This window comes from Oreochromis niloticus, linkage group LG20, assembly GCF_001858045.2.
Source record: "Oreochromis niloticus isolate F11D_XX linkage group LG20, O_niloticus_UMD_NMBU, whole genome shotgun sequence".
Lineage (NCBI taxonomy): Eukaryota > Metazoa > Chordata > Actinopteri > Cichliformes > Cichlidae > Oreochromis > Oreochromis niloticus.
This window is the reverse complement of record NC_031984.2, coordinates 10,551,756-10,579,596: the sequence shown is the minus strand read 5'-3', so window position 1 is coordinate 10,579,596 and position 27,841 is coordinate 10,551,756. Positions and strand designations below refer to the sequence as shown.

At 40.2% G+C, this 27,841-nt stretch overlaps 1 protein-coding gene across 5 annotated transcripts; it reads left to right on the top strand.

Annotated features, from left to right (window-relative positions):
• Positions 1-306: 306 nt before the first annotated feature.
• Positions 307-27,817, top strand: prickle3 (prickle homolog 3). Of its 5 annotated transcripts, XM_025901815.1 has the most exons (13): positions 307-559; positions 1,053-1,157; positions 9,467-9,549; positions 18,232-18,415; positions 18,592-18,705; positions 19,243-19,380; positions 19,664-19,867; positions 21,849-22,035; positions 22,781-23,122; positions 23,214-23,519; positions 23,622-24,014; positions 24,106-26,598; positions 27,662-27,817. In XM_025901815.1, the coding sequence occupies exons 3-12, from the start codon at positions 9,503-9,505 to the stop codon at positions 24,564-24,566; spliced, it is 2,376 nt and encodes a 791-aa protein (XP_025757600.1). In that variant the 5' UTR covers positions 307-559; positions 1,053-1,157; positions 9,467-9,502; the 3' UTR covers positions 24,567-26,598; positions 27,662-27,817. The 5 variants fall into 5 exon arrangements, with proteins under 5 accessions (XP_025757600.1, XP_005448561.1, XP_005448560.1 ...); XM_005448504.4 differs by lacking the exon at positions 1,053-1,157 and having other exon boundaries at positions 9,470-9,549; XM_005448503.4 differs by lacking the exon at positions 1,053-1,157.
• The last annotated feature ends 24 nt before the right edge of the window (positions 27,818-27,841 follow it).

Genomic DNA, 27,841 nt, shown 5'->3' with positions numbered 1-27,841 from the left:
GGTGAAGTACGGGCCAAAACTTTGGGACAGTCGGCTATTGAGGTCTCTGTTGAGCAGGACAGGTAAAGTTGGAGGTTCACCAAGGTTACAGGTTGCGGCAGATCCGTGTCCACGCAGTCAAAATAAAAAAAGGCACGGCATCAATTTGATTGAACAATGGGTTTCAATGTGATAAATTGAAAAAGTAAAAATTTTCATGAATATTTAGTTAAGGTTTATTTGTTAACGTTGCTTAAATTTTGACTCCGCTCAAGAATCGACAAGAATAAACTTCAGTGCGTCTTTTATTTTGAAGTCTCCGCCGGAAGTTGTATTTTACACTTAAGCTAGCTTATCAGTTCGAATGCCAAAACTCCTTCCTTAGATAGTTAGCAAAGACGGGAAGAAGAATCCGTGGGCAGTCTGGAAGAAACGGCATGTAGTTTACACAAAGCGTGTTACTTACAGTTTTTCTCGCTCGCCGTTTTTTTGCTCTGCTTCTTCACCGGAAAACTGCTTTTAACGTCCAGCCAACATCATGTTCCTGCGCGGATCTAAAAAGCGACGGTCCAACCGCTCGGTAGGTGCCTGTTTTCTTTTTTTTTTGTTTTTTCCCGTACATTTATTCCTTAATAACTTTCAAGGTCATTTTGAATATCGTCATCTTTCAGCACAAGGAGGAGTTTGGAGTGATTTAAAGCTTCCGAAGTATTTTCATTGTAAAAGCAGGCGTGAAATGAACTTTTAGTACATTGAAATCCAACGCAGAAAGCAGCCCAAGCGGAACTTCGTCCCACCTTCACCTGGCTTTTGTTTCCCTCCAACATTTTTTTTCTTACGCTCGAAATAGTACAATAAAAAAATAGAATCATCTATCTGCCACAGAGTCCCACATTCTTTGTTTCTTGGATCATGTCGGATGCCTCAGGTGTAGACAGAAGGGTGAATGTGCGTCATATTTGTACCTGTGCAGGTTAGGATGGGGTAACTGTTACCTGGACGTGTTTATTACCCTTGTCAAGCTTTCATGCTGTGTGTTGAATTATGTTGTGGTTGGAATGCTGCTATAAAAGGCAGCCTACATCGTCAGGAGTTTAGTGACGATGGGAGAACACCTACATCTGTTTTGACATGGAACATCTGGCTCCGCAGCTCACCTGGACTACGTCAACGTCCAGGTGAGTTCAGTAACTGTAGATCCATCTACTATTATAACTAAACTATAGAATAGGTGCTTGTCTGAATGACTTTGAGGGTAAAAAAAAAAGTATTTAATGTTAATTTGTATAAATACTCTATCTTAACACAAAGCACACACCTGTTCCTACCTGTGCATGTAATAACAGTCCTTAAGAATTAATGAATATCATGAATATTTAATGCAACACTCTCATTACACCAGCATTAGAAAAGTGAGGTTTAACTCATCTTACAGCACCAGTGTTCAACACCTATGTATATATCTTTGGGGTTTTTCCCGCATCTGCAGGAAACAGTGTTGGTGTCCAGCAAAGAAATTTTGGTCTTCCACTAAAGGACAACCAGCAAGCCCAATATAATTATTTTTAACCCTTTTTCAAAAAGGGGTTCAGTTTACTCGGACTAAAGTACATTTTGTTTGCAAAATGGCTACAAATAACAAAAGAAGACATACTTCTGTTAAATAAGGTATCAAAGACTTTTCCTTAACTACACGTAGACCAGTCATGGTTATGCACGTAGTCACTGGCCCAAAGACCTGTTAAGCTACGAAAAACCCTTATCGTCTAACTTAAACTATTTTTAGACCTATGTGAGGCTCAGTGGGGATGAACTGGCTTTGTAATTCATGCCAGGATGTGAGATTAGAAATGATCTGCAGTTTAATTAAATGTGGTTAAATGGTTATTCATATTCCCCCTTTGGTGGCATGGGTTTCCTCTGGGTACTTTGGCTTCCTCACACAACCCAATGTCATGCTCATTAGGTTAACTGGTAATCCTAAATTGGTTGCATTAACCCTCTGATGGATCAAGGCATACCCCATTCTCAACCTGTGTCAGCTGGGTCAGCAGCCATTACGACATTGAGCTGATTAAGTGGTCAAGAAAATTGATGGAAAATTAAATGTCTTCCTTTTATTGGCAATTGAAATACATGACAATTTATGACTAAAATGTAATTTAACAGCACTACACAAACATCTTAGTTTATGTTCTGTTGTTTTTCTTGTAAATATTCTTCAAGAAATCCTCTGCGTAAATGTGGTGTAATCGACATTGAAATGTGATAAATAAGCCATAGACTGTAGACTTTGGTCTCCCACAGTGCAGCTTTGAACAGATATTTGAACAAAAGCCTTTTGATTTAGGCTGGATTATAAATTTAATTAGTGTACATGATTTGAGAATAGAGACTATGTACACAGTAAGTAAACAAGGCCCTCAGCAGCAATTTGAAACTCATGATTTCCTTGCCACAGTGTCTCAAATAATATATTTACTGAAGCACTCAAGTGTTCAAGTGATAGATTAGCCTCATTAGATTCAAATATTTCCCATGGTAAATGGTAAATGGACTGGTTCTTATATAGCGCTTTTCTACTCTGTCTGAGCACTCAAAGCGCTTATGGCTCATATGGAGAGTCCATATGGCTCTCAAATAGATGTAAAGAAAAAAAACCTACTCTGTCGTTCAAGATGGCGATCTCTTAATTTCCCTATTATTGATATAATGAATCTGCAATTTTATCTGCTAAGATATAACCAATTTAATTGTGCTCCCAACTCCTTCCCAAATGACAGCTTGACAAATTTGACTGTATGCTTTCTTATGCTACAGTTATTTGGGATGTGAGAAGCTGCTGTCATAAGATAATGTGTACTGAACTTGCCTACTTTTTCTAGCAATAAAGATGTAGATGTGGCTATAGCTGAATTTCATTTTATTAAAAAAAACAATGAAACATAACAGAGGGAAAAGGGGAGGTATCACAACTAGAAATCCCTTTAGCTGCCTTGGTTTGAGTCTTGGTGCATTCATGGTATTAGTAACACATGTGAATGCAAAATCAGGGTTCAACATAACCCAGCTTGGGCCAAGTAAAATAGTATGCCAGGCAATTTCAGTGGCCTGTTCTGGCCAGTGACTGTTTTCACCAATTATAGTTGTACCTGTGAAGCAATGCCTTGATTTGCTAAAAGTTTATCATCAAAGTAAATGTAAGAGGGAAGGAAAGCGGGGTTTGTTACTGTCACAGGTAGACAGTTGGTTAGCTTGCTTGGTGGAAACTAGCGAGCTAACTTCCTGCTAACTTCTAACTCCGTTAAATTTAATAAATTCTGTTTTCATGGATACCTGGATGTTAAACTTAATTGTTACACCTGGTAAAGCAGCAACACTGACCACTTTATTAAAGATGAAAGAGTTTAGACAGTTTTTACCTCTCAGTGATGCTGCGGTGTTCGTTTGACTTTGGGACCTGAAGAGGACGGAGTTTTGGACCCAGATTACTCCGCGAGGCTCCTGACTACGGTAGCCGCAATGCTCCGACAGTCCATCAAGCGGCGTGGCTTCGTAGCTTACGAAAATCATAGTAAAACATTTTTTGACAGAATTTTGAGCACCGTGTACCACATAAAATCGGTTCGAGGTCTGTAAGCACAACCAGAATTCATATATAAGGCGCACCGGATTATAAGGCGCACTCCTTTAAAGAATATTAAAGGATTTTAAGTGTGCCTTATAGTGCGGAAAATACGGTAAACGTAGCAGAAAAGCGACAATGGTGCTGCAGGACTTACACACTCACTCACATTTACAACTATAAGTATATTCATGCAATTGTAAAATGCAATTAGCATGAGTGCAAAGAAAGCATTTAATTTCTCAATTAAAAGGTTGATGACACAACAATGATTATAATGCAGGTGTAATTCTTATTTGAGCTACATCTTCTACCCATTCAGAGAGCAATAAAGCAAATGCTCAAGTACATTTATTTGATATTTTTTAAAATTATTTTGCAGATTAAGATACATCTACTCATGAAGTCTGCTAGATTATAGATCAGACCAATCAGCAGTTTATAAATAAGTTAATAGTACCCCTGGGACTGTAAATATACATGAGGGGCCAGTAAAACTCAGATCCGCACGTCCCAGGGGACCAATGTGGGAAGGTGTTATGCTGGACACTGAAAATGTAGAATGTTTGAAGAGAGGTGCGTCCACTTAGCGTGCCAAGACCACAAAGGGCCCCGACCTGTGACCTTTCCTGTTAATGCTTAATCCATCCAACACCTCAGTGTTGAGGTCCAAAACCAACACTTAGTCATTCTCTCTTATGTGGGGAGCCATTTTTTTCCACTCCCTCACTCAGCCTCAGTATGGGCCACATGATATCATTCAGATGTATTATTTATCATTTCCTTTAAATTATTGCATGTAACCCCTGGCTTAGCCAGTGCTGTTGCATGCTGATGCCAGATAACAAAGCTGGCAGCCTTTCAGTTTGTCCATTACCTGGTTACATGCCACGTGATTAAACTTTATACCTACTTAGTGAAAACAAAGGACCTGATATGAAAAGTCTTGACGTCGCTCAAAGTGTGAACACATGATCCGCGCCCCCCTGGACATGTGAATGTATTATTTACTTTACCCACACTCGGTTTAGAAGAAACTTCCTATCACCACTCCCATCACATCCTTCACTCACAACACAAAAGGAAAACCTCTTTGTCAGGATGCAAACTTGACACTTTATCTGTGGTGGAAGCCTGAAAGAAAACACACACAAAACCTTCAGGTCTGTGTAGCCTTGATAAGACAATATAGAACTGACAGAGGCATATTCAAGGCTGTGGGATAAAACTGTCAAACTGCAATAAATGCTCTTACCTGCTTCATTTAACTGTTGGGGTATCCAATAAGATGTTGGTGCTTTTTTTCATCTTTTAATTTAGTTTGAATTTGCAACCATGACTAATGGCATGGCTAATTTTAATCCTACTGACATGGTTGAATGCATGTTTGGATATGAGTCCATGTTCTCCTTTTAGCTCATTTTTTAGGTAATTTTAAGCTTTTCTCAGGATTCCTAATCCTTCTTTCTTTATTACATCACCATTGAAGCAATGCTTAGCTCTTAATTACTGTCTGCCCTTAAGTGAGTGAATACTTATGCTATACTGTTGAACCTCTAATCTGTTTTGTACAGTTCCAGTAAATCAGTTAATAAATTTCACTGCCTACGGTAGCCACTTTGATATGTTTCAGTTAGTTTCCAGAGTGGATATGATCACCTAATTTGTATTGGTTGAAATCTTTAGTTGTAGTTTTCATTTGTTTGAATGTTAGTTTGAGCTTTGAAAAAGAAAGTTCCAATTGGTATAATGTGTGTATTACAGAACTTTGTGAAGGTAGTTCACAAACAGCCATGTCAACATCCCAAGTCTCAATGAAGTTTAAATCATGTGTAATGGGTCTTGAGTCAAACACTCACAAAGCATAGGAGTGTTTGAATCAAGCAATCTGCAATTAGTTGTGGCAGATTGCTGTGCCCTCCTGGAGACTAGTTCTGCCACAACTGATTGGGGAGTAAGTTGAAATAGAAGAAAGGAAAGAGCGTGGAGAGAGACAAGGACAAAACATAAACTATAGGAGAAAGAAGACAAGCGTTCATGACATGAAAATTTGAATAGTTGAGAGAGAAGAAGAAATGTTCATTGGTTCATGGAACGTCTCCCATCAACCTATAGCAGCATAACTAAGAGATGGGGCAGGGTTATCAAAACTTTTGATAAAACAAAACCCTCCAAATATTTTGTTTATAAACAATAAAAGACAAATTTTCACACTCTGTGGTTTTATATAAACAATCCATAAACTGATTGAAGGATGTAATCACCTTGATATCATCCATTAGTAGGTTATGGAGCTGAGCAACTTAACCACTTTTTTTAGTGTTATTAAACTGGGCATGACGATATAGGATAGCAACTCTTCAATCATAAGTCAGACCCTTCCTAAAGCATATTCTGGTTAATCTTTTTGTTGTCGTTGTTTTTTTGTTTTTTTTACTCCAGTAGGGATCACAATTTCTCAGTAAGACTTAAAACTGAATATTTAGGACATAAAGTCATTGGAAAAGTGTTTACTGAGGTCACAGATCAAAGAGGCACGCTTTTTTATACACATTCATGCAACTGGACATGTTTTTGCAACCAGATGAGTCACCCAGTGCTGCCCATTAAACAGACTATGGGTTTCATTCACATCTGCATTGTTCTTGAAAGTTACGTAGACTTAGAGTACAAGAGTTTCTGTCCAACTTTGTCCAACTTTGTAGTGTTGGCTCTCCACGTCTGTTGTTATTGGGGCTGAGAGACTATAATGTTTGTCAAATTACTTGTGTTACACCTTCAGACAAGTGCAACAAACTTTAAGCATCGGTTTCACTGGTTTCTCTTACCAAAAGTGAAATCCAGTAAGCAAAAAAACATTTCTAAATCTGTTTTCTATTCCTCTGTGATGTTGATGTCACTTCTTAAATTTGGCTAGCTAAGCAGTTTTTTTTGTGCACTGGCACAAGAAACTTTGTTAATCAACTTCTGCTTTGCTTAAAATATCAAAAGGGTGTCTGAATGGAGAAAAATTACAGCGAAAGCATAAACATATAAAGTGTCATTTAATTTCTTGACTCTTTGAATTGAAAAGCAGTAACACCCTGTAGTATCCTGAAGTGTAATCATATCAGGTCAGCTACAATTTCCAAAAGCATTTTTATCCTGCAGCTATTCACTTTCATTCGCTGAAACCTTAATAAATGCAATATGTAGGGCTGCATTTGTACAACAGTGTTAGATGTACAGACCTTTTTTTTAGTGTGTGCCTCCAGGGCTCGGTCTGTCACTTTGTCAGTGCGACATCTCAGCCGTTCCTTCCAAAGGAAATAACAACTGAAAGGTTCAGTCACCCACAAATCATCTGAACGCTTCATTTAACCCGTCTTGTCACCTTTCATACCTGGCTTTGCTAACAGCAGTCCAAGCCAAATTAAAGTGGAGATTAGCAAGGCAGCGTGGAGTAAAACTGATCCCAGTGTGTATCATTGTGTTCTTTTTAAATGGCAAAGCTTTAAAAAAGGCATGCAAATTATAACTCATACAGTAGTTCTGGATTAACTAGTTCCAACGAAGCTCTGTGCTGTCATTAGTGAAAATACCTCAATACATCAACCCGAAAAATAATGACATAACTCCTCAAACGACCTATTTTTTTTTTTAAATTGAAGTAACTTTTTTTTATTTCATGCCTCTGTGGTTTCTCACTCCACTAATAATATACTTTCAGCCCTCAGATGTCTGTTAGATAAGCAAAGTAAACTGATTACTAGTCAAAGTAATGTGCTGCAGTTTCTGAGATGGCTCATAAATATCTCAGCTTGGGAAAACAGGCCTAACGTGAATAACAATGATTATGTGGTTAGTGTGGCCTGAAAAATAAAGACAGGTGAACAGGCACGCACAGGTACTGTGTTGTATCAAATATCTGCATTTTATTACTTCGCTTGTTAAACTCAGTGGTGTTGTTTTGTTTTTTTTATGTAGAATTTTTCATATGTCAATCTTTATTCTCAAAGCTTTAAAAAATAGCACCTATTATTATCATGTTTTTGTTGTCGTTGTTGTTGTTGTTAAGTACAAAGCATATGAAGTATGGGCAAACCAATTGTGGCCAAAAAAAGTAAGAGTCTCAGCAGAGGGAAAAACACTTAGGTAGCTTCCTTTTGTTTACCAACCTGGAAAGAACTGTAAGCTTTCCCCTGTGTCAACAGTAAGCTCTTCTCAAATAAGATAGAGGTTGTGTATATTAAAGGACTAAAAAAGGTAGAGACAGAGTAACTATACTGAGAGGGAAAGGGTGCAGCTCTCATCCTGTGTCTGCTTCCTTCCTCCCATCTCTAAAAAGAGCTTTGTGTATGCAGTAAAGCTGCAGCAATAGAACTGAGATATGAAGCGGCTGATTTAGTGCTAAGCTGCGGAGTTGCCTTCAGCAATGCTCAGTCAGCATATTTGGCAAGAGGAATATTTGGGATTTAACTACCTGTCATGTATTCCTCCATATATTTCTGCAAAACAAAGAGCTTTGCTTGAACTCACTGTTGAGTTTAATATGTAACTGTGTGGCTGAGCTGAGCTCAAATAAACAGGTTTTGTAAGGGGATCGTTATGCCAAATTATGGGTATCGCTTACCGTTTTGTGTGTATTTAGTAACCTAGAAAATTAAACACCCACTGCTCCATTGATTAAAAACACAAACAGCTATAAGAATACTTTACTATGTACAGGCATGCCATACTGGAGCACACAGCATCTACTCAAACTATCAGTGATGTTAGTTTTATGTGCCTTAAGTACAGTGTTAGTACAAAAACAGTGTTAAGTACACATCACTGACTGTATATAAAAGATAGATGGGCGGGAGAATAGTGACCATATTTAGGTGAGTGGGTAGAATGCGGTTGTTGGATAAAGGAAGCAAGCTCATTTAGCAAGCTGAATCCACAGAGCCCAAGACAATTCTTTAACCAGGTTCTAAACCTGCTTTTTATTGCTTTTAAGTTGGGAGTATTAACATGTAAGTCATAGATGGCATAAATGTAGCCAGTAGGATGTGGCCCAGTGATTTTTGGACCATACATTTCAAAACCTCAGTATTAACACTTTGGCTGCTGCCATGTTGGTTTCTTTGAGTCAGAAATGACTATATTTTGATGAAAGGGTGATGTGCTAAGTTATCAGCTAATGTTAACTAGAATAGAACATAAGCTATTCAAGGGCAACGCACACATCAATATCTGCTAATTAGTCTGAAATAACTTCTACGAACATGGTTGAAAGGTCCGGTTTATGGCTCATCTTACCTGACATGATACATAGACTGCCACAGCCATAGTAAAATCAACATTTTCACCTAAACTTTGAGAATGAAAACTGTCCATATTAGGGATTTCTCATTAATATAAAAAACAGTCTTGAAACTCATCCCTAATTCATAGTGCCCAACCATTTTTATACCAGGCTGTAAACCTCAAATGGTCACTAGAGGAACTGCAGTTTTTGTCACTTCACAGTTTGCTGCTTTATCTGCACTGACATAACACATGGATATTATGTCTATCTCTGCCACTTCAAGCTTGCAGTATTAAGTAAGGTTTTGGTATAATGGGGTGGGGGGTATTAATAAACTGGTTAACACGAGTAATGACAGCCCGCGCTCCCCCCACAAATATGCTAAACTAAAAGCTGAAGTGATTGAATTTAAGCACATTCTGCTTGAGGCTTAGGTGGACTCACTAGCTCACTCCGATGTTGATGCTTTTCCTTCATGTCTAGCAAACACTCTATATCCTTATTCTTTTGTGTCTTTTACCAAAAGACACAATTGAATCATGTTCCAGTCAGAAATTATGTGAGCTAAAGTGATTTGTGTTTTTATTCAGCAGGAGGAAGAGGATCCAGACAGAGGCCAGCCCTGTATGCGCTGCGGAGACCAGTGCCCCGGCTTCCGTGTCCATGGCTGGAGGTATGAACTGTAGGACTCTTAAACACTGACAGTGGTGCCTGTGAGCTTTGCAGGAAATGTTTGTTTCATACCGTAGAGTCATTTTGCCCTGCTGGACTTCAAAAGCAAAACAAAGTATAAAAGCAATGATTTTATGACTGTTTTCTTTTTCTTTTCTTTTTTTAATGCCACTTTAGCTGGAAACGTGATTTATAGAAACATGACCCCTTAGCTATTTAATCGTCCCAAAAATGTGTATGCATTAAAAAGAAAAAGGTTTCATCTGAGTTTCACTTTTATCGTGACAGCTTGCAAGCAGGAGTGTCAAACTGATGTATTTGTGTTTGTGTTCTTTACACATGTATTAAGAAGGACAGCATCATGTCAGCCAATGTAAAGGAGCTTAGGTGTAATCTATGTATGCAATGAGCACAGATCAGATATACATTAGAAAACAACAAACGACCCAGTCAGGGCAGCACATGATATTCACAGATCATCGCAGATCACTGCTACTGATTCTGAGATACAGAAGAATCAGGGCTACAGACACATGTGTTATTAAACTGTTATATTCATAACAGCAGCTTTAGTTTAACATTATTTCTTCATGGGGAAAAACAGAAGCATTACAGAGAAGTGGGATTAGCGGTAGGCCTCCTGTAACATGTGCATTATGTCCAAGCTGCAGTGATTTATACTTAAAGCATCATTAGGCAGAAAATTAGAAAAGACAAGCCTCTCCTGCAGCTCTCCCCTCTGTTTTAAGCCCCTTCCACCAGATGAACGTATGGACATATGCATGTTCTTCTTGCAGACTAAAAATAGATCTAGTTAACCCTATGTGCTTTGTAATTCTTTGATTGGTCAAAGTGTGCCAGCATAGGTTAGAGTTTATTAAACCTGAAAATGAGCATCAGGGCTGCTGGCATTCTAACTCTGACCTGTTACCATTCAGTCTTAAGTATATCTTTATATATTGAGTATATATTGATTCACTTGGGGGCAGGTGCCAGCGTGCCAGTCAGTTTGGTGGATATGGGTCAGTTTGTTGGAGAGGCTTGATTGTTATCAACTTAGACTGCTTAAAGATCAGGGATTTGTGCTCACTGTACGGTTCTTAGTTTTATCTTTCAGTTTCAGAAAATAGACCTTTTTTGTTGTTGTTGTTGTTGTTGTTGTGTTTTTTTTTTAATCCTGCATACTTTCTGCAAATAACAAATTAGCAAGACGCCATATGCAAGGTATTGGCTGCAGTTACATGTGCCTTTTGCATGAGTGCACAAGTACATCAGTTAGTGGTGCAATGGATCACTGTTGATCCGTGATCTGAACCGATCCCACTTCACGGTTCGGCACGAAAAAAAAGTATGTGTGTGGTGTGCGTGGTCAGTTTGTCAAGCGATAGTCATGGCCAGCGCTAGTGGTCCAAATAGAGGAGCAGAGGAGTTCGCGGCATGTAAGCAGCCCTTTGCTGCCCAATCCGACCGGGCTAAAGCTATTACAAAAGCTATTGAGGTGTTTATAGCTGCAGACATGAGGCCGTATTCCATTATGCAAAACAAGGGGTTTAAACATATGATGAACACGATTGAGCCACGCTATGATATCCCGTTGTGCGTCCACTTCAGTGACAAGATCGTTCCAAGCATGTATGAGCAGGAAAAGTGTAAAGTTATGGCTGAACTGTCCCAGGCATCTTCTGTTGCCCTAACTACAGATGGGTTGACCTCCAGGGCAACGGAAAGCTACGTGACCGTGACCGCTCATATCACAGCAGAGGGGTCGATACAAACCCCTGCACTGCCCTGCCCTTTGTTTTTTATATAATTGCGTGGAATGAGTCTTGAGTTGAATGTTTTTTAATGGGCAAAAAATACTTAAATAAATAAATGGCGAGTTAAATCTTTCTTGTCTTTTTTCTTTTTTTGCTGATCCGAAAATTAATCTGATCTGTGACTTAAAACCGTGATCCGATCCGAATCGTGAGTTTTTTTTATCAGTTTTTTGGCAGTTACACCACTAACATCAGTACTATCAGCATCAATACATTGCCTACCATAGCTTGAAGACACCTTTGCCAGCCAGAGACCACAGATGATCAATCAGATTTGTGACTGAACTCATTTTAGCATTACAGGACTGATACTGGTTGAACTTTGAGGCGAGTTAATGAAATAGACTTTTGGGGTAAAAACTAATTTTCTGTTGTATAAATCCTCTGAGAGGTAACTTTTCATAGACACAAGCGAAGCTGTACTCAGCAGGGGGATGAATGTTTTCGTACCATGTCCACATTGTGTTCAGAGGGTTTCGTTCTTCTGATTCCTACTTTTTAAACTACCCTATACCTCTTTTACCTATTTGTTCAGAGTTGTTAAACACTACCAAAGGTAGCTCAATTGAGGTTGAATTGTCCTGATGAACAATTCAACCTCCCCTGTCAGGTCTGTTTTTGTGTGCTTTCTTTTGAGCCCCTCTTTCCTTGTCCTCTCTCTTTTAGTCCTTTAGTGTATATCCAGCTGGTAGGGTCTCTGGTTAGTCTAATCCTGTCAATCTTGCTAATAAGATTAGGCCTTACTGCTGTGATAGCAACCCTCTCAACCACTTCAAACCCCCCTCTGTCTCTCCAGTTTCTGCTTTTCAGTGCACTTTTCCTTTTTCAGACGGGACTTTTGTGTTTCATTAGGCTTTAATGTATGGAATAAAAACAGAGGCTGCTCCAGCTCGACAAATACTACAAAGCTAAGGGTTACTGCTTGTTGTTCACATTATTTCAGAAGTCAAAGATTAAAGAATGAGTCACTTAGAAGGAAACTAGGTGATTCAACTATATTGTGCTGTGTTTAGTGCTTCCAGACCCAGAAACTCTTGAGGATGATCACAGGGTTTGACACTGACACACAAGATTTATTCTTGATAATGAAGGCTGCATTTATAACCCCTAATGTGTTCTGCATGGCTGAGGCAAACTGGCCTGGTGATGAGAGAGTAAAACAAAAGGCAGGAATGTGTACTCTATAAAGCCAAAAGCCTGTAATTTTATCTTTTTCCTTTTTCAGTTTTCTCTCCGTTCGGGTCAAGACAAAAGCTTAGAAGTTAGGACATAATCTGAAACACGTGTGCCGCACTCTACCATGCACGTTGATCTGTTTACAGTGCATTTAATCTGTGTAGCATTAACAAAATGCTGTTCATTGTTTACATTTTTCATTACTCGTTTGGCTGATGGGCAGATCCGAAATGACATTGGGTGAGCTGACAAGGACAAATGTCTTGTTTAGACGTTGCAAGTCTCTTAGGCGATCCAGGAGACTGCAAACATGAAAGTGATTAAATAATTGAGATTTATAGGGGTCAGTTTTTAAGACCTTGGAGTCTGGCACTAATTGCATCTGTCTAAATAACCAATTTAAACTCACACCTTTGTTGATGGAGAAGATCTTCCAAGTGACCACAGGCTAAGCTACTGATGCTCGCTGAGAGGGAAGTGATCCATCTTCATCCTGAGCTTTATCAGGCACAGCTTAAACTGAGGTGGGGGGCAGATGGTGCTTCCGCTGCCCAGCAGCAAGTGAATTGAGTTACTTTTGACCCACAGGTCCCCAACATGCTTCAGAAGTGTTCAAAGTCGCCATTGCTATTAGTCTGGGTGGCCATGCGGCAATTACTCTGTCACTAATTAGTGGCAGGGAGTTATGGGAGGAGGCCCATCTGCTTCTTAGAACCAGATCTGTGGAGGGTTCACAGTTCCCTGCTGCAGGTATAGATTATCACACCAGCAGCAGCATTTTAAAGAGTTATCATATGGCTGCTATACTAGACCCCTCACCAGTTTTAATAATATATGCTGACCTATAATAGACCTGTAGGTTCAGTCACAGTCTGGATTAGAATTATTTACTTTTTCACCAGTTTTTCTTTTTTTGTTTACAACTGTTTTAAGTTAGTTTCCAGTAGGTTTGCTCATTTCATTTCATTGTTTTTATCTTCAAAAATGTTCAGTTTTACTTTACTTTTGTTATTATGATGTTACTTTTTGGATTGTTGTTAACTACTGAAAAATAATATAATACAAGAATACAAACACAATGACAAATTGTACCTCTCAGCCGTAAAAGGCTGATGTGGTATTGTTTTTCAGTTTAATAAAATGCGTTTTTCACACATGGTTTTTTAAATTTATTTTAGTTAACTATAATTTCCTTTCCTAGATAGGTTGCTTAAAGTTAGTTGTAGTGGGGCAAATTTGTCAGTATTGATTAGTCTTCTGATTATCTTCCTGATCAATCATATTGCCATTAAAGTGCAAAAGAAACAGGTAAAGCAGTAGTAAAGCAAATTTTTGTTTTAATTCCTTTATCTGTGTAACTATCTAAATGAAAACATAATCTCTGGACTACAATATCAGCACCAAGTGTTTATATTTAAGAAGTCTGGCATTTTTGTCTCAGAAAGCAACAGTGAGGCCAAAAATAGCTGCAGATTGATTTGTTGTCAGTAGACTAAAGGGATAATCTACTGTTTGTTGAAGCATCTCCGATGACTCGGATGCTGATCCTGAAAAAAAAGAGAGAGGAAAAAGAGAAAACAGATCATTCTGTTAAAAGATTGTAATCACGCTGCGTCTTTTTGAGCAATCATGTCTTTCCTGGTATTCATCTTCATCAAGTGACCAAAGTCGGATGAGCCGCTATGACTTCGGAGATGTGTCGTGACTTCACAGAGACCATGAGCCATGCTGTCGATTTGATATATCACTAGAGACACTTTGTACTCATGCATGGCCATCTTGATCACATAACATTATAAATACTCCACTCTACAGCACAGCATTGCTCACAGGATCAAAATCTGCTCCGCTTATGATTAATAACTGCATCCAAGCTACAGATCGTCCATCTGTTATGAATCAGTTACAGCAGTCTGGTCAGGGGAGGAAAGACGCAGTGACTTTATGCATCGTTATTGTCACTTGATGTTTCATATCTTCAAAGGCAGCGTGAGTAAATTGAGAGGCTTAATTGAAACGTTCATGGCATGTGCACTTTAGCTTATCTTTGTGGGCAGATTTAAAAGTCACATGGCTTGTGTGTACTTTGAGATCTGTGTTTGCATTTTGTGTAGTGTATGGTTCCGTTCAGAGCCTTTTGTTTGCGCCTACTATCGGGGCGGAGGAGGGTGGGAGTGGGGGCTCCAGAGGGACATTGAAAAGAGCTGCTCAGACAGAGAAATTATCAGATGGAAAGGAGCTGCCATAGAATATCCTGCTCTCACTGACAGACAGACGGCAAGGCAGTAGGAACCTACTGGATGCAAGAACAGCACAAGTCTGCATGGGACTCCATCAACAGGCCAAGCCGGACTAATTTGTCATGGTTACAACAGGTAATGAAGAAACCAGATTTTACTGTTAGGATTAGACAGAAAAGAAACTCAAATAATAATTAAGTTGAAAATGTGAAGGAAAATGCATTTAGATGATTAATGTTCCTTAGTCTGACTTTATGTTGTTTTGTACACTTTGTAAAATTATCTGTATAGTGTGCAATATGAGGTCATGTACAGATACTGCTGTTACTCAATCCCTCCTTGTACACAACTGGCTTATTATATATCGCACATTACCTTTTGAGGACATGGTAACATAATAGAAGGGCGGCTTTATTTAAGGACTTAGAAATCAGTGATAGTGCAGGGTAAAGTTTTACTGGCTAACCCAGTAACCAAAGGGAAGAAATTTTAAATCATTATTTTCGTTTGTTTATCTTTCCATTTAATCATTCTGTCGGTGGAAAAACACACACTTCTTATCTGTATGTTTTCAGTCAGATTATTAAGTTCATTTTGTATTATTCAGTTGCTATAGCCAGTAATACAAACAAAAGTTACACCATTAACAATAACAGAATCAGTTTTACCAGATGTATCAGTGATTGTGATTTGGCTGGCCAAAGCAACTTTAGAGGCGAAAGCGTCATCTGCCATGTCTCCTGTTCATAACACAAATAGGTGAATGAGGAATGAATTGATGCTTAATAGAAACAAACTAACTTTGTAAACATACATGTAAGAAAAACCCACCACAAAACTGCACATTGGCTTCTTTTGTTACAAACTGTTGAGTGGTGTGTTTCTTGTTGTTGCACTTGGATTAGTGCTGCATTTTTCTTGCATTTGAAAAGTTTGGGCACAGCACTACATTTTTTGGGGAAAATCAGCAGGATTTTTAGCCAGTTATTTTAAGTGGGATCATTGAATCAATCTTAAAATTCATTTAAGTGGCACACTTCTGTTAAGTAAGGCATCACTAACAACATGTAACGCAATCAAAAACCCTCAGTGCTTTTTGCCATTTGCAAAGTAGCAACTGACAGGGACCATTGCAACTCTCAGCAAGGGACATTGCAGAACCTGCTATAAAAATGTCAGGAAAGTATTTTTGACTGGATGTTGTCTCTTTTGGTCATTCTTGGTAGAATTTTTTGACTCATCAGTGCTCAACGTGGCGCTGCACATATCCAGAGGGGACAGAGCATAGTTGTGTTACATCAGAGGCTTGTGACTCAAGTAATTGAACAGGACAAGGCTCAGCACCGCACAGCTTGGTAAATGGCACTGCTGAAATAGCCCTCTGTTTGTATGTTTCTAAAGTCATGATCAAACAACTACTTGCAAAAGAGCCATAAAATGGGAATGTTTTAGAAAAGCTTCCTGAGTTTCTGTACCATAACTGCAGATAACCGTATACTGGGGTTACTGCCTTTAGGTTTATGGTTGTATATTTACAGGGAAATGCATTTGGAACATGTGCATGTACCCCATCTTTGTATAAAAGCATAACAGAAGAAAGGCACTACTAGACACTACTATCACATTTCTGTTGCCTGTTCTTGAGTTCAGTCACACGGTTTCATCCACCAGAACAGAAATCTTGCTAAAAAACCAATTCACTCTTTAAATGAGTTTAGAAATGTAAACAAATGGACATTTCGATGATCTGTGACAAAAGATAAATAAAAGACAAAACAATGGGCTAATATCAGACAGAATGTGTTTTCATATCAAAGTGTAGCATATGTAAATAATTTGGCATGCGCATCTGTTCAAACAGGGACCCTAATTTGGTGAAATACCTGCAGAGGCATTTGCACAGAGAGGCATAATTTGAGACTTTCCTGTAATACCTTTATACCCCACATTCTTCCAAATTGGCTCTTGTCTCGGTAACTGTAGGTTGCATGTGAGAGTTGGCACCTGCTTGTAATTAAAGCACTTGCTAATGCTTTCGTGGTGCGCAGACTGCTGGTGGTACTGGTGGGGTGAGAGGTTGGAGAACCTACCATCTGTGTCCCATAGTGCCAGGTCACCTGCTGTGTGCATCTTCATTCCCCTAACCTTTTATTTGCGTAGGAATCCACATAAATACAGCTGGGAAACAGATTTGTGCCACCGTAGCTTAACTTAAGCTCTCTTGCTGTGTTTATAATTATTTATATTGGTGCTAACTGCTTGGCAGCCATGTGCATAGAACATGCCAATGCAAGACAGCTGCATATACTGAATGTGCAGTTCTGGGCCTGAGAAAAGGAACTGGAATCCCATAGAAGTACTTCTCATCTCTGTTTTGTCAACTATTCAAGAATTACCTTGTGTTGGGTAAAGACAGAGGAGCGCATTCACAATGACATGCAGTGATTACTGGCTGTCACCTGGATGATTTTTATGAGGCAATTGATTAGAGGTGGAGTGCTCATGCATTTTACGAGCAGTTGTGTGATGGTGTGTGCGGGCTTTTTGGTCGTGTGGGGGTTGGGCGCTGATATAAAGCAGCTTTGTGCCTTGTGAACTTGAGCCACAAGTGCCAGCTGGCAGACTGTTATGCAATCGCAACAGAGATGTACACATGCAATACATGCTGCTTATGGACATATTGTTCAATCTCCAGAAAACAACAACAAAAAACGTGACACCCACGCCTCACTGTTAGCCCAGGGCACTTTAATCTGACTCTACTGGTCCCACACACAGGCACACCCACCACCAGATTGATTGTGACAGTCTGAGGACAAGATAGGTTGTAATACGAGGCTGAGGGAGATTATTGCTCCCATCTTCACCTCCCACTCCTAACTGCCCCGGATTGACAGCTAAGCTTATGCCAATGACCTGATTTCCTGCTTGTTTGGTAGAAAAATACTCTGGATGTGCTGGCGCTGATGCAGATCCTGTAAGATCTTGGTGTAATGAGGGCATGAACTGGTATGAGATAGTTTTAAGTGATCTGTAGATTGCGTAGCCCCTAATCAGATTGTGACAACTGTTGTATTAGTAATTTGTGACGGCAGGGAGTCTTGCTGAGTGTGTGGGCCGGTTTGTGACGTAATGTTTCCAACGCAGCGTGTTCATAAATAATATGGTTATGCACAATGGGAGTGTCCGCATCAATGTGGCGTAGGAGTGATTTATTCCTTAAAGAACTTACCTAATCCTAATAAAAGTCTGTCTTAATTAAATGTTTAATATGTTTTTAGTGAAAAAAATCTAACGGTTACATCTCAGATCAGGTCGAAAACATTGTATTTTACACCTGACCACTCGAAGAACCAGGAGAAGACTTATAATTGTGTTTACCAAGATGTTTGACATTAGTTCAGTTATAAATCAGTTGTAAAGTCCTCGGGAACACCTCTGTCTCCACAGGAAGATCTGTGTGCACTGCAAGTGTGTGCGAGAAGAGCATGCTGTGCGCTCGGTGCCGGGGCAGCTGGAAAAGATGATGACAAAGCTAGTATCTGACTTCCAGAGACACTCCATCTCTGATGACGACTCAGGCTGCGCCTCCGAGGAGTATGCATGGGTTCCACCTGGGCTCAAGCCCGAACAGGTAACAATCAGGGTGCACAAGAGAAGTCGAGACATAAATTAATCCTGTGCAGGCCTACGTGATGCTCATTTACTTGGACATGTTCGTGCATAGACTGGTAGTAAATTAAATTGCTCTATATATGGATAAGTGGGTGTTTGTATTCTCTATATGAGCATAATTTTCTTGTCATTCAGGTTTACCAATATTTTAGTTGCTTACCAGAGGACAGGGTGCCTTATGTGAACAGTCCAGGAGAGAGATACCGAATCAAACAGCTGCTGCACCAGCTTCCAGCCCACGACAGTGAGGTAACATCTCTGTGACTCTGACTTTGGATACTTTAGACTTTAATACAGGGGTGACATGCCTTTTTTTTAGTTTAAAAAAGCAACAAAGAAAATCAACAACTAACCTTATTTCTTTTTATTAAGCTTCGTTCTTTTACTTTTTCTGTTTTGGCTGATTGGTAGGTAGAGAGGAAATTTGCAACTTTTGGAAAAAATAAAGTATATTTTAATCTCTTCCTATAGTCATTTTTAAAGCCAGTTTTACAATAAAATAGTCCTTTAATCCTTAATAATAGTCCTTTCTGCTTCAATTTTACAACAAAAATATTAAAGAAGAGAATGAAAAGGTTTCACAGCTGCAACAAATGAATGTCAGCTTTGACAGAGAAATGTATTTCTTGAAAATAAATACAGGGGGACATGCATAACGCAGACACAGTTTTACACTTTATTGTCATTAAAATAATTGACAGATAAATTGTTAATGACAGTCATCATACATATATACTTTAGGTCTAGTTGTTTGAATGCTGATGTGAGTTTCTGTGTCTTTTGCAGCCTCAGTACTGTAACTCTCTGGACGAGGAGGAGAAAAAGGAGCTGCGTCTGTTCAGTCAGCAGAGAAAAAGAGAAAACTTGGGGAGAGGGGTCGTAAGACTTTTCCCTGTGACTATGACTGGAGCAATCTGCCAGCAGGTAGAGATTTTTTTTTCCCTGTTGAGGCCGACATAAAGTTATAAACAGGATCACCTCACATATGAAAGCATAAAAAAAGCACGTCAGAGTCATGTAGACTGAAGTCAGTGTAGGTGCAAGTAGATACAGGCACACCTCAGGGGCCACATCACACTGAGATTTAATGATTACAGGGCTGTGGAAGTAAATTGCTGTGCAACCTGGAGCATTTACCATTTTGTCAAAGGATATACCACCTAACTTGCTTCCCTCTGCACCACCCCCCACCCATCTATTTTTCCAGTGTGGCAGACAGATCTGCGGGGGCGATATAGCCGTGTTTGCGAGTCGAGCAGGACACGGCAGCTGTTGGCATCCTCAGTGTTTCCAGTGTGCCTCCTGCAGCGAGCTGCTGGTTGATCTGATCTACTTCTACCAGGATGGACAGATATATTGTGGTCGGCACCACGCTGAGAGGCTCAAGCCCCGCTGCCAGGCCTGCGATGAGGTGATTCTCTCCCCAAAATCCTCTTGTTTTAATATAAAATCTCAGCAACAACAGTATTAAATGTTTTTAAATGTTTCCCACAGTAATGTATTATATTTGTATACATGAGTGTATGAAAAAGGGGGAGTGTGCACACTTGTGTTATTAAATAATTACATATATAAGATGTGTACAAAGAAGAGTAGACTTACTTTAACAAACAATGGCTGCCTCTCCACAGTCACATGCCGGATCAATCATCCTGGAGAGAAGTTGGTGTCGATAGTCTTTGTTCGTGTCTACAGCCTGCGTGAGCTCAGTGTCGGTGCACCACCTGCTGCTACTTCTGGTTAGAGTGGCCCGCTAGCTAGCAGCGAATCTATAGAGGAGAACAAGAGCTACAGTAACAGCTGCAGCCCAAGATGGTGGAGTTTGAGTCCATCCTCAGGCAGCTGAATGAGAATGAGCCAGCAAGTCAGCATAACGTCATAAAACATGACGTGAATGGGCAAACATTAGTGAGTTAGCAGTGACTGAATTTTCATAGTGAGGGCATTAGTAAATTAGTCACAGGTGGCATTGTTCTCCAGCATAAATAAAAAAATGCCAAGTTGCTAAATGCACTTGGGAGGCTATAAGTATAACTGGGAAGTTACACAAAATAGTTTGTTGATGTTCTTTTGCAGGTTTGTGGAAGTAAACTACAGTAGGAGAGAAAAACATACAGTTATGTTCTTAATTTTTTTGGACAGAACACAATTTTTGTATTGTTTCCCATCTGTGCACCTCCACAGTGGGTTGTAAATAAAACAGTTCGTATGTGATTTAAGTGCAGACGTTCAGCTTTAATTTAAGCAGTTTAACAAAGAAATTTATGTTAACTTTTTTGGAATCACACACTTTTTTACATACTCCCCACTTTCAGAGGCTCAACATTAATTTTAATTTTAAATATGAAGATTTGTTTCTATACTTGGATAAAGTGTAAAAAATGACTGTCTGAGGGGAATCAATGGACGTACCAAATTCTGTTTCCTGCTTTTAGATTCACTGGCAGGCCTTTACTGCTGCTGCCTTCAGTTGCTGCTTATTTGTGGGTCTCTGAATTTAGTTTTGTATTTAATAACTGAAAATCACGGCTGTTGGGTTGGAGTCAGGTGACTTGATTTCATGTGTCCATTTTTTTTCCAGAATCTTTTTTTTAATGCTTTCTTGCAACATCTAATCTGGCCTTCTTGTTCTTGATGGTTACCATTGTTTTGTAAACTCTCTGTATTTCCATTCATAAAGTTTTCCCTTAATTGTAGACTTTGATGTACCTATGTCCTTGATGTCTTGACTTGGCTGGATGTTATGCAGCTGTTTTTCTTAACCATGGAAATAATTCTGTCATGATGTAGTTTAGTTGTCTTCTGTGGTCTTTTGAGCCTTGTGGTGGAACAGGATGGAACAGGTTGTTGAGTTGGCCACTCGTTATGATGGCTTTCCTCACTTGCATTGATATCTCTTTGGGCCTCATAAGTAAATTTATAGTGAAAAGCTAAAGTACAAATTCAAGACTTTGAATCAGCTTCAGATTTTATGTCTCCTTCATTTGTCATCTAATAATAAGGGACATAACTGTGCATGACTTCAGTATATCCAGTTCAAATATCTTTCCTTTCTCATGTAGCCATTCCCAGATTAGCCATTGTTGCGTTTTAGCGTTTCCCAGAAGCAGTGCATGCTATTTGTAGAATTTTCTGTTGATGTCTTCTGGTTTTGAATAGCTCATCGCTGTGACTTAAGGGATTAGTTGAGATAGTTGACAAATGGATCTACCACAACTGACCTACAACTGGCGGTTAGACCCAGGGAGTGGCTAAGCCTACAAACAGAACGGCACTGATTGGATATTTTGTACTCTGTTTTGTTAACCTAGTTCTTCACTGTTCTGAAGTTTACTTACTTCTGTACCTGTACTGAAATTCCCTCTCTGTCTCTCACTTTCTTTTAATCCTAGATTATTCTAGCAGATGAGTGTACGGAGGCTGAAGGAAGATACTGGCACATGAAGCACTTCTGCTGTTTTGAATGTGAGGCTGCTCTGGGCGGCCAGCGTTACATCATGAGAGAGAGTCGACCGTACTGCTGCTCCTGCTACGAGTCGCTGTACGCAGAGTACTGTGATACCTGTGGAGAACACATAGGTACTGAACTAAGTTTAATGAATTTAGTTTTTAGTGAAGCTATGTTTTCATGGCTTCACATTACCAGCCTAATTTGTATATACCAGCAATGTAAGTGTTTATTTGTCTTTAATCATTCCATCTTTGACGTCACTATTTTATAATATTGCATAGTTTTAGCATGTTGTTATTCATCATCAGAGCCCACAGAAGGAGTTATAATAATTTACTAATATATCAAGAAGAGCAGGTAGACTGCATACCTCCACCATGCCTGAAAATTAAAAAATCAGCATGCATGAATTAATTAAAAAATCTGGATCTGGATTAGTTTGCATTACTTGCCTGAGAGCATGAAGATGATGTCTACCTTTTTTAAATTGTGAATCATTTTAATAACAGGTCTGCATCATTGTAATGTGATCTCCTGTATGTTAAAGAGACCCTTTGTCTTTTTCATGTAGGATGTAGTGCTGAGTGAGAAAGGTGTTAGCTGTGATGAAGCAAAGACACGTCGTGATACTTTAAGCAAACTTTCATGTGTATCCTGTGAGCAGATATTCTGATGATGGTATATTCTTACAAAGAAGCCTGTAATACACCATATTCGTTCTCTAAGGGCACATCACACATCACTAATGTCAGAGTCCTTAAAAGTAACTACTGACCGATAGTATAATGTGTTATGCATTGCTGTTTAAATGCACTCTGAGGTAATAAAGATTGATTTTGAAATTCCACAGCTGACACAACAATATTTCCTCAGGTATCGACCAGGGTCAGATGACATACGACGGTCAGCACTGGCACGCTGTGGACTCGTGTTTCTGCTGCGCCCGCTGTCAGCTACCTCTCCTGGGGCGTCCCTTCCTCCCTCGCAGGGGCCTTATTTTCTGTTCCAGGTCCTGCTCTCTGGGAGAAGACCCCAATAACTCGGATTCCTGCGACTCTGCTCTGCAGAGCAGATCGCCTCACCATAACAGACGGTATGGGACAGCAGAGAAACACCACAAGCTACAGTGTGGTTCTCCACTGCAGCCACTAGAGGGCATCAACCCCATTTTAGCTCCTGCAAAAGACTGCATTCATACTGCAGTGGAAACCAGAGGTGAATAACGGTGGAACTGTTGTGCAGTGAGTTCACATGGATTTTGTTTTTGTGCTTATTGTAACACATTTATTTTCTCTGCTTCTCTCAGGTGTCCACTGCACTGCTCCAGTTCAGAATGGAGTTCCTTCACCCAGTCATCATCCTCGTCAAAGAGGCTCGTACTCTCCTCTTCCACACATTCATTTAGGGAATGGCTTAGGTCCTTCTTGGCCCAGTGACATTCCACATTACAGTTTACTTCCAGGGAACTGTGCTATCAAACTTCCAGGCAGTAGTCCCCAGCCCGAAGGAGAGCTAAATGGAAGTACTGGACTAAGTGGTCTTAATTCAAGAGGAACCTCTACTGAAATTGACTGTAGGACTTGGGTGGAAAAGACAAATAAAGTTATGCAAGGTATCAGAAACCACTGATAGTGGCATGACTATTATATGCTTCTTATAACCCTTTTTTCATTGTCTGTTAACTACAATATGTCTTCTATTTTTCTCTCTTCAGCAAATCCTCCTCAAAAAAACTCTCATGTGAACAAAGTCATTTCACCTGACTCGCCTCCTCTTCCTCTGGACAACCCCTCGGTCCTCCCACCTCCCCTGCCCATGAAGTCTCGTGACTTGTTGCCCCAGGATTCACCTTCGCCAAAACTCCAGCAACCAGAGGACGGACCCTGTGACTCTCCACCCCCGCTGACTCGCAGCAACACAGCCAGAGTCAGCTTCAGAGAGCCAATCAGCAGCAGCTACTCTATGGACGAGGATGAGGATGAAGATGAGAATGAGGAGGGGCTGCAAGAGGGTGAGGAAAACCAGGAGGATGAAGATGAGGGCGAGGGAGGTTTCGGAAGCAGGTTACATCTGAAGAAAGGCATCCCCCCACACATGGATCTGCTGGGTATGTCTTCAGGGACTTTGAATATTAACTCATTCAAATGAAGTTTTCTTTTGTGTGTGTTTCTCATAGTTACTCATTCTTTTTATTCCAGATGGATCCTCGTACCAGCAACGCCATTTAAGGCGAGGTTGGGGTCGTTCCCGTATCCCTTCAGACCCTGCTCTACACCCGGGGTCAGAGAGGCGATCTCGACGCTCGCGATCTGACAGGCCCAGGCTGGACTCCCTGGACTGGAGAGGCGAGAAAGACAGAGACAGCCGAGGCTGCTCCAATGGCTCCTCTCTGACTCTCCATCCGGGACAGTACAAACACGAAGACTCCTGTTCTACCTGCTCTTCATCCTCAGACTCAGAGGAAGAGGGCTACTTCCTGGGACAGCCCATTCCTCTACCCCCACAACTTCGAAAGCAGCCACCCGAGGAGGGCAAAGACGTGGGCGGAGAGGAGGGGAAGGAGGGGCAGAGGGACTTTGGCCTGAGGGGAAGCATAAGGCGGAGGAGAGCTCACAGCCTGGGTGCAAAGGACAAAGATAAAAACTGTGCTATTTCCTAACCGCAAACCATGTTAAAAACACAGCATGTTATTCTTTTAGATTATGGTGCACAAGAAAAAACGAATGACCATCATCACTCTGGTGTTTATCGGGTTTGTGACAGCGATGTACTGTCAGATCAAGATGACATGTTTAGACTTAACCAAGGGTGAACCACAGCCAAAGTTCCTGACTTAGCAAAGGGAAGCAAAATAAACCTGAGAGAAGTCACTGCCTCCCGTTGACGTCTCACTTTGAGGCGAATGAGTCATGCAGGCAGTGATGAATGGAGTAATGTGGAGTCATTATTTGTTATGAAGACTCACACCTTTGTAAGTTTGCTCATACTTGTTTGAACTAAACTTTTAAACACTACCATAACACACAGCAACACATATAACCTGGGGCCAGTTTTACAGACAAGCTTTCACTGTTGTTTAAATGTGCCTAAATGATACAGTGTAAATTAAAGTCAGGCTAATGTTTAGAGGTGAGGGGCCATCTCAAACTGCACAGCTACCAGAAGAAAGCGTTTTCTCTTCTGGAAAAAATGGAAGATACAAAGGATGATTGCTTTAAATACACACAAGTCAAGCTCAGGATGCAACCATCAACTCACGATGTTTTCTGTTTTGAAGAACCCACAATATTAGAGTGAGTCCAAGGTTCCCATATGAGCAGGCACTTGACAACAGCGAGGAGGAAGAAATCATAACCAGGATCAGGGTGGAGCAGTTGTGTGGTGCAACCAGTTTGAGGTGTGAGATGAAAGAGAAGAGAAAAACGAGGGTTGTAGAGACCAACAAACAATAGAAAACACAAACAGAGCGCAGTTAAAAGTTAATGACATGCAACAATGGCTTATAAACATGAGGGGAGTGGAGAAGAAATGGTAATGCTCATGTAACGTCCCCGAGAGAAGTCCTAATGTATGGTTCTGGATTAACCAGTTCAGCCTTAATTACAAATGTAGAGAGGGTGTCTGTTTCCTGAACCCTCTCACTCCTGGAGGCTGCAGGGCTAAAAATCGAGGTTTAAAACCATCTAAATTATATCCAACCGACTTAAGAGCAAAGTTAAGATGGAACAAAGACTACAGACCAGGCAAAAATATCTCTGTTAAACTGGCTCCAGCACATTTTGTAAAAAGAATATATTTTTATGTCTGACTTACTGTAACCACTTTCCTGTGCTCTTATGTGCAATCTGTATGTGGCTGTAAAATACTACAGTTATACTTACACTGAATGGCCGAGTAGTTTGGAGGTGAAGTTTAATGACTTCAGCAAACTGTGGTTGTTTCAGACTTCGAAAATCAAAAGTGTAATTTGTGTGAATTTTTGGAGGTCACTTATCTTTTTTTGTATAGTTCAAATGAAACGCTGCAACATCTGTAAACATTCTTAAAGTCTGTACTCACTCGTCACTGGAGTGTCATTTATTTTTCTATGCTTGGTGTAGGTCACTGTTGTTGCTGGTTTTATTTGGGGCAAAAGCAAGAGTCTGTAACACCCTTGTGTTTCTCTGACTGTATGCTGCATATATGAGTAAATTTGTTTAACTTGTTTGTCTAAATGTGTGTACAGTCTCAGCGCCGACCTTTGAACAGCAGAAACTGTCTGGATTTAATGTAGAGGAATCATGGAGGGATAGGAAAAGTACATGATTTGTGTTTTTCAACTACTAGTGAGAAATACTCAGATTTCTTTTAATTTTTTTTTTAGCAACTTTGACTTTTGTAACAGTTTCAGTACGTGCTGGTACTTTGCTTGCAGTTTCCTTGCTCCACTCTTGGATTCTGGGAAACGGTGCTTATCACTTTGCCTAGAGCAGATGACAATGACAGGGTCACATGACCAAAAAAAGTAAGCCTGTGTTTTTCCTTGTAAGAGACTGATTGGACAAATCAAAAGAAGGGGGTGGGCTCGGGAGCAGCACACATGAGTTGTCAAACAGGTTTGTCCTGTGTGATTTGAAACACACGGTGTGTTCGCTAGAACACACGAAGGAGAAACCCAGGTGAGACTTAGGAACTCAAGGCAACCTGTAAAGGTGAGTTTCCTCTTGATAGAAAGAAAAGCTTTCTTTACTAACTTGTACCTTCAGAAAGGCTGGGTGTGAGCTTGGCAGGGCAAGACTAGTGTGTAGGCCATTTTGTTTACCTGCCCTTCCCGGGTGTCTGTGTTTGGCTTCCTGCTTCACTCCCTTTGTCAGAAGAACGTGCCAGCACTTGACTCGGAAACATCAAATTAGAGGATCTAATTCTGCTTGTCTGACTCAACTCCTGAAATTCCCATTGTGTTTGTAAGCTACTAGACGGTTGTTTTAATGAGATACTGTTGATCATTTGAGGATCATTTTTGGGGGAACTGGAGACTTAAAAACAGGTAAGACTGGAGCTACTAAAACTTTCATAACTATGTCAGCAGGAGTTTAGCCCGGCTTAGGCTGGAATGGCAAATATGTAGAGAATTTGACTGCTGGATGCAGACTGTTCAAGCAGCATAGTCCATATGCACGTACAGGATCTTAAGTATGCACACAAGAAGTCTGACCTTCACCATTTGGGGACTTAAAATACGTAGGCTCCTTCTTTCTTTTTTCAACATTAATTACTCCACAGAAGCTTGTAGTTGGCAACAGGCTGCTATATTTAAAGATGAAGAGTCATTGTTCCCCTAGCAGCTGTTGGTGTGTGTGATCTGCTCTGTATTCCCTCCAGACAATAGCTTGTTGACAGCTGTCCTGATCCACCTCCCCATCACCCCTCACACACACACACACACACTTGTATCACTCTTTTCACAGCCTTTCTACTGACTGAAAATGAGGTTTTATTGTGTGTTTGTCTGTGGAGAGATGGATGACTGCGAGTAATTGTTTGGATCTGTCTGAGATGGCAGCCAATGAACTTGTTAGAAGCATGGGGCTTCAGGAGAGCGATTGGCTGCAGTCTTAAATAAGTGGGAGGGTTGGTGGTTGTAGAGTCTTTGTGGAGTTTTGTAGCTCCACACAAGTTTCTGCTTGTGTTTGAAGGTAAATGTTTTCTATTGACTGGTCTTTTATTTTATTAAGCTGCTTTCTTTCTCAATTGACTGTCACTGTTTTTTCACAGGAAGTCCAAATGTCAAGGAGCTAGAGTTCAGCTGAGTTGCCGAGGTTGAGTCACTTCAAATATGCCATTAAGGTGATCATGAGAGAACCATACAGCCACATAAACAGAGGATAACAGTGAGGACTAAATAGATTGAATTCCAAGGTGGCTCGGGAAGTGGACAAGGTACGACTGCCAGGC